The sequence below is a fragment of the Carya illinoinensis genome, chromosome 1, assembly GCF_018687715.1.
Source record: "Carya illinoinensis cultivar Pawnee chromosome 1, C.illinoinensisPawnee_v1, whole genome shotgun sequence".
Classification (NCBI taxonomy): Eukaryota; Viridiplantae; Streptophyta; class Magnoliopsida; order Fagales; family Juglandaceae; genus Carya; species Carya illinoinensis.
In genome coordinates this window covers 46,512,085-46,519,278 of record NC_056752.1, presented here as the reverse complement: position 1 = coordinate 46,519,278, position 7,194 = coordinate 46,512,085, and the positions used below count along the sequence as shown (strand labels likewise).

General features: G+C 35.9%; 1 protein-coding gene across 1 annotated transcript; it reads left to right on the top strand.

Annotated features, from left to right (window-relative positions):
- The first annotated feature begins 4,131 nt into the window (after nucleotides 1-4,131).
- LOC122277751 (auxin-responsive protein IAA14-like) lies at nucleotides 4,132-6,497 on the top strand. The gene is made up of 5 exons (XM_043087879.1): nucleotides 4,132-4,543; nucleotides 5,009-5,232; nucleotides 5,770-5,905; nucleotides 6,070-6,131; nucleotides 6,228-6,497. The coding sequence occupies exons 1-5, from the start codon at nucleotides 4,284-4,286 to the stop codon at nucleotides 6,263-6,265; spliced, it is 720 nt and encodes a 239-aa protein (XP_042943813.1). The 5' UTR covers nucleotides 4,132-4,283; the 3' UTR covers nucleotides 6,266-6,497.
- Nucleotides 6,498-7,194: the final 697 nt, after the last annotated feature.

Sequence of the window (7,194 nt, the reverse complement as noted above, 5' to 3'; positions counted from 1 at the left end):
TTTCGATAAGACTTGAGCGTGCTGTGTCTGTGTGAGTTGGTGGGTCTCAAGTCCAAGGAGAACCCACAAAGGAGGAATTGTTGCGTGTTGGGTCCCATCCCAATGGGCGTTGGGTGTTGTTACCTGGGAGCACAGAGATGTGCTGTCTTTACCATTTCCTAACCCATCAAACAGCCATCTGTTGCTTGTTGGCCGAGCCACGTCTGTTCAGCAAGAACCATTCGTGGGTTTTGGAGGGGTGGGACCCTAAGGAACCTGCGATGATGCATCATGGGGGCCCATCATGGGTCTTGTCCAGGTGAAATACTTAAAAAAAAAAAAAACTCTAAACTGTTTTTCACCGACTGCTCCAATAACAACAACAAAACTCTAAAGAAAAAAGAAGAAGAAATACTTATAATTTCGAATTCCATCTGTATGCAAGTAAATTAAATAACATGTTAAGTTATCTTTAAAATGATTCTGACGAAATTAAGGAGGGGAAAAAACATGTCATATCTCAAAAGCAAGACATTTCCATTTGACTTGCGATCGAATCAAGAAACTTGTGACTTGTTAATTGTAGAAAAGTCTTTCATTTGATTTGGACCAAAAAGGGAATTTTAGAGCCTTAGAGAAATAGATGGGCTTGAGACTTCCCTTACGTAATTGGACCAAATGTAGGATGGGCTATCCTGGCCTAAAACAGCGTTTGTAGCTTCCAGATTAGATTAATAGTTCGAATAAAAAGCAAAAAAATAAAAATAAAAACAAAAGGGGCGTTTAAAAATTATCGAAGGAGTCGACAAAAAGAATCCAAGAAGGGCAAAGATAGCCTCAGTTGGATGGTACGTACAGGATCCCTATCCTCGGTCACCTGCAGGTTGTGCAATGAACATTATTTGGAAAGAGCAATGCTATATACAGTCGTAGAATTGTAAACGCTGCACAATCGTTTTGAAAAAGAGTAGGATCCACGATTAAAAAGTTATTTTTTTTATGTAAGTCCTATATTAATTCATTTTTTTCAAAACGACTGCACGCCGCTTGTACAACTATGACTATAAATATCATTTCTCATTTGAAAATGCCACTCATGTTTCCACTGTTTCCACCATTTTCTTTTTGGAAACAAATCAAGGACGAGTTGGTTGTGGTATAAAACACGGGTAATACACCATGTCCAATAAAGTCTCTCTTCATTTTTTTTAATATACCTTTTATTTTTTTTGTCACTTATTTTTACAGATGATATGAGTTGAAATTAAAATTAAAAATTGAATAAAATATTATTAAAATATATATTTTTAATATTATTTTTATTTTAAGATTTGAAAAAATTAAATTATTTATTTTATTTTATATGAGAATTTGAGAAAATTGTAATGATTAGATTAGATGAAATGAGTTAAAAAGAGCTGTGAAAACAAATGAGGACCACACATCTATTTTTATTTATTTTTATCTTTTTATTTTTTTCCCTCTAAGTAGGTACGTAGTATAAAACTACTTAATAGAATAACTCTTCCCATAATTTGTTTCACTTTCCCCCTCTAACAATGTTTCTCAATTTTCTATCTTTTGTGACTCATAACTTTGGTTACTTCCACATGCATGGTCCCTCTCTACCCTTTAATTTCTAAGACTATTATCTACCTAACATGATATTATATTTACAGGGCCGGGAAATATAATTTGATTCGTATAATATTATATATGATCTTTCTAAAAAGCGTCGAGACGTTGATTCGTTTGCCACCCACTAGGCAGCTAAAAAGAATTGATATTATATATCATAACCTCTGTGATTTCAGTAAGCAGATGAGATTCGTCAAATATCGTATATTTATCAAATGATCTGTCCCCACATTACATATAAATCAAACTTGATCGATCAATATCATGGATGGATGGCTTCGATGAGCTCACAAAATCAAAGTTGGTTTGACTTCAATTATATATATATATATATATATATATATACTTATAAACCGCGTAAGTTAGAAGAAAGAAGATATATATTAGAGGAAGAGGCATATTGCATCCAAGGTCAGCCATATTTTTAACGAGACAATATATATTATTCCAAGCAAAGAGCCCCCACCACGGTATCTGATGTCCCAAGTTCTACCAACATTTGGAATATTATTATTGTGGACAGAGGATTCTCGCGTATATATTTCTTTTTGTAGGAACAACGTACACACTAATTAAAGTACTACTTGATATCGGTACTGCTATTATTCATAATTGTTTATTAACTAATGCTTTATTGTTAATCTCGATATATTGTATGTCCCCTTTGCAAAAGTAATGTCCAATGGGGATCAGTTCTGGATCGATCTACACCATTGATTCGATCGGCAGATCAGCACAGAACAAGAACAGATCGATCGGCCGGAAACCAACTATCTAGTCTAAGCTGCGCGCCCTAAAAGTGAGTGTCCCGAAAGCAACTACTCACATTTATAGTAATTAACTCTTTGCGCTATCTGTATAGATATAGTAATTAGTGATAAGTACTTTTGAGTTGTCGCATCCATTGAGTGGCACTTGACATGATCTCCAAGATTAATACATGTTGACATGGTCTTCAAGAACCGCTTGTTTTTATAGAAAATGAAAAAGAAAGAAAGAAAGTGCGCACGTGATTACACTAGAGTTGTTGCGTTAATGCCATGAAACTTGGTGGTCAAAAGATGACCGAATTAATTAGGACCAGCTGGATTGACCTGATTTCTTGACCCCATCTAATTAGTGGCATTAGGACCACCTCAAAAATACAAATCCTTTGAAGTACTTCGGTCCTCTTTTTTTTCCCCCTAAGCTAGCCTTTGAACTTTAATCAATATGCATGCATTGTAAAGGTTATCTGAAGTGGAAGTCACTTTCTAAACCTAGAATAGGAGCCAGCTGGTGTGTGAGATTTCAAAGCCAAGAAAAATGGTTTCTAGTATTCTTATATGATTTTGACTTGACCAAGTCCAAAAGATGAAATCAGAGTTAGTATTTATTTTCTTGAGGGAAATCCTGATTTGGTCACTGTTCCAATAAGAATATATATATATATATATATACACACACACATAAATATGTATATATATATGTGGTTAGGAATTTGGAAGGTTGCAGACCATGGGATAGTTATCATCGAGGTAGGTTAAAAAAAACAAACTAGAATGGGGTTGGGGGGACGTTGACAGGGCAAGGGCACAGCTAGGGTTAGGGATGTTTCCTTCTCTTAGGATGCGACCTGTCTCTAAGTCACGACCATGCCCTAAAAAGTTTCAGAACGAATGATATTGAGAAGTACTGTTGACTGATTCGTACGTGTGTCATACACGGGTATTGTTGCAGCAGGACCGGAGCTAGAATGTTTCATGCAGCAGCTCAGACAATATATGTGCTTGCATGTCTAAACTCAGCCAACTTACCGGTAATTATGTATCCAAATTAGCTGATTTAGTTTCTTGTACGTTGGGACATTATTTTGCGCTGAAAGAAGTAACTATACGAAGAAAATATTAATTAATTTGTGCTGGAAGCAATGTTATCGAGCTCGATCGATCGTATGAAAATGATTCTAACGGAAAACTTGGCAGAATAATGGTTGAGTTTTCAACGATTAAACTTTGAACAGAAAATTATTAATTGTTTAATTATAACAATCATGATACTGCGTATGCTAATTTAGATCACCTTGATTATATAAAGTAGTAGTGAGTAATTAGCTAATGTCATGTGAATTTGGGGGAAAGAAATTGCATGCTCTGAAACTTTTTCCCCTAAAAGGTCAAGTGTTAAGGTGAACTAGCTAGACGGTAGTACTTAAGTCTTAACCCCACTCCTCATCTTTAGCATGTCCCACACAGCCATGCATGTGATGTGATGGTTGACTGAGGAGCTAGCTAGCTGTACTACTTGGGCATAATTTGGACATGATCCACAGCCATTCCCTCCAAATAATTCGATCACGTCGGCACAATCACATGATAATCGTCAAGATCGGATAACTCCTCCAAGATCTAGCGTCCCAAATATCTCCGCGTGTCAACACGCCACACGCCAGAAGCTCGACATGACGTACACATGCAGCCACACACACAAACTTCCACGCAGTTATATTATTGAGGGTGGGGGGGTGGTTCTCTCTAGCTAAGAAACATAATAATAGAAGGAAGAGGACACAAAGAGAGAAGCAAGAAAATTAAGCACTCTCACCAACAAAAGCAGATATAGATAGAGGCCGAAGCAAAACCCTTGAAAGTTTCTGAAGCATTCTTGGCCACACCTGGAATTCTCTCATGGAAGTTAGCCGGAAAATGGCGAACATGCTGGGCACCGACCGTGATTTGAACTTTAAGGAGACTGAGCTGTGTCTGGGGCTTCCTGGTGGGGGTGGGAGCGAGCCTGAGACTACGAAAGCTACTGGAAAGAGAGGGTTTTCAGAGACTGTTGACCTGAAGCTTAACCTTCAATCTAAGGAGGACAGCATGAAGAATGCTTCAAAGGCAAATAACCAGCTCCTTCCTTGCACCAAGGATCCGGCTAAGCCACCTGCCAAGTAAGTTTTTAGGTTTTTGCCAAGATTTTTGTTTTTAATTTTTGTTTTTAATTTTTGTTTTTTTTAAGTTTTTCAACATTTTTATTTCTAAATCTAGTTGAACTCCATATGTAATTAGTTGGGGTATGGGGTATGCTCTCTAGTATATTTGTAGGATGTTGATATAATTACATAATAATATTCTTCTTGTTAATTGTTATCACATGAGGACAACACCCTTTGTAATTTTAAATTTTAAGCCTAGCTAGATCATACTTATTTACACCTTTTGCAATGAATAAAGTTTACTGATTATTTAAGCTCTACTCTTTTAACGCTTTTTTTTTTTTTTTTTGGGTTTCCAAACTTCTTTCCATTGGTAGCACCAAAATTAAAGTTCTTGTTACCATTAGGGTTAGATATATATTTAGTTCTATTAGTAAAGATGGACGAGAAATATAATGACAAAGGTGAGATGTATGTCAGGGCACAAGTTGTGGGTTGGCCACCAGTGAGATCGTGCAGGAAGAACATCATGATGGCTCAGAAGAATACAAGTGAGGAAGGAAAGAAGGTAAATGGCAGTGCGGCCTTAGTGAAGGTTTGCATGGACGGTGCGCCATATCTTCGTAAAGTGGACTTGAAAATGTACAAGAGCTACCAAGAACTATCCGATGCCTTGGCCAAGATGTTCAGTTCCTTCACCATGGGTAAGTAAATTAATTTACAATATATTGTCTAAAATGTGAAAGAAAAATTAAAATGTAAATGATGGACGAATATGTGAATATGGAGATCGATCGAAGAGGATCTCGGACGTAATATAAATGATTTTCAAGTCTCGTGCATGTCCAGCCAAAAGAATGAAAAAGAGTATGAAAAGCTATTAACATTTTCCGGTAGATATCCATATGTATGTTTGAGACAACACACTCCAGAGAGCTGCACATGCATGCATTAATATAGAAGAAAATAACAAGATCAGATTCAGGCCGTATATGTTTTAGTTTTAAAACTTTAACTTTTATGGGCAGACAAGTACTCAATCATAAAGTATTGGGAAATTATATTACAAGTTAAAAGTTCCATTTTGTTGTATTTCCAGGCTGTATAGATCTTGAAGTACTGAAAATATGTAGGCCAAGATATAGGCTAGCTAGGAACTTGTTAGAACTGCTTAAGTACTTCATATTACAACCTATATATTGCTAACTTAATTTGTATCGTTTTATGTTTATTAATTGAAGGCAATTATGGGGCCCAAGGAATGATTGACTTCATGAATGAAAGCAAGTTAATGGATCTTCTGAACAGTTCCGAGTATGTGCCAACCTATGAAGACAAGGATGGCGACTGGATGCTTGTGGGCGATGTTCCATGGGAGTAAGCACTTCATCCCTGATCTGAAAACAAAAACAAAAACCTAAAGCACCCAAGATGGAAAACAATTGTGTCAGATTTCATGCTTGCTTAGAAAATTCAAAATTCAAAATTCAAGTGCTGAAAATGAACCCTAACAATTAATGTGATTTCACACGTACGTACAGGATGTTTGTTGAGTCATGCAAGCGCCTGCGCATAATGAAAGGATCAGAAGCTATTGGGCTTGGTACGTACTTTTCAAATAGACTAATTAATTTAGTACTTAATAGGACTATATATATATTTATACGTACTTATCATGTGAATTTGGTTAAATTCTCAGCCCCAAGAGCCATGGAGAAGTGCAAGAACCGAAGCTGAACTACGAAGGCTTAATTAGCCTGCAGGCAAGGCCTGCTAGCTTGTTGCAAGCGTAATTACAGAGTTTTCATTGATTGTGTCTGTAATTTTTATTTGATGGTATATAGATATATAAATATTATAAAGAATATGCATGCATGGACATGATCTGTAATAGACAAGAAGCAATGAACTGCCCTATTGTCTGCCTTGTTTATTGCTAATGGATTGTTTAATAATCACCTATTTTGTACGTTGTTTGTTGGTGTCCCGCTGTCATAGTTGTTGTGTACGTGTTTAATTTATTCCTTCAAATTTAATGCTATTTTTTTTTTTCTGCTCAGAAGATTCTTGACGATCACATCATATGACCCTTTTCCTTTTCTATTCATTAATGTATTGCAAGTTGTTATTGTTTTTAGGTGAGGAAGGCATTAAAATCCATGACCTAAGTAATGTAGGGGAACAAGACCATGTGCATGTTGATGGGTCTTTCATTTCTGGCCTTTAGTTTATGGAATTTGTTCACTATAGTTTGGGACATCCATATTTATTATTGTATGTAGGCTGTTGATCATTGGAACGTGGTTCGATTTCTTTAGGGTCGTGTATATATATATATATATATATTGTACGCACTTAATAATTAATTGGGTTAATTTGCGATTGAAGTTATTATTGGTTTTGGATCATATAATATAATTGAGTTTTATTGGATCACTACTAATTAATTAATTAATTAATTAAGAGTAATGTTACATGCAGTCGTGGAGTGTGCAAACGCCGTGCAATCGCTTTGAAAAAAAGTGTGGTCCACGATTAAAAAGTTAGTTTAATTAATTGAGTCAAGTATCGTATGGCCTGTATTTTCCTCTTTTAAGCACACCGGCGCCTCCACTGTTATTTTTCTTTTTAATTTATCTACATACAATCACTTTTATATACTCTTT

What these genes read in the sequence shown, in the direction of transcription:
- LOC122277751 (XM_043087879.1), top strand. Translation starts at nt 4,284, where the DNA reads ATGGAAGTTAGCCGGAAAATGGCGAACATGCTGGGCACCGACCGTGAT. An exon ending in GTGGGCGATGTTCCATGGGA is followed by an intron (nt 5,906 to 6,069) that starts GTAAGCACTTCA and finishes ACGTACGTACAG; the next exon opens with GATGTTTGTTGAGTCATGCA. An exon ending in ATCAGAAGCTATTGGGCTTG is followed by an intron (nt 6,132 to 6,227) that starts GTACGTACTTTT and finishes TTAAATTCTCAG; the next exon opens with CCCCAAGAGCCATGGAGAAG.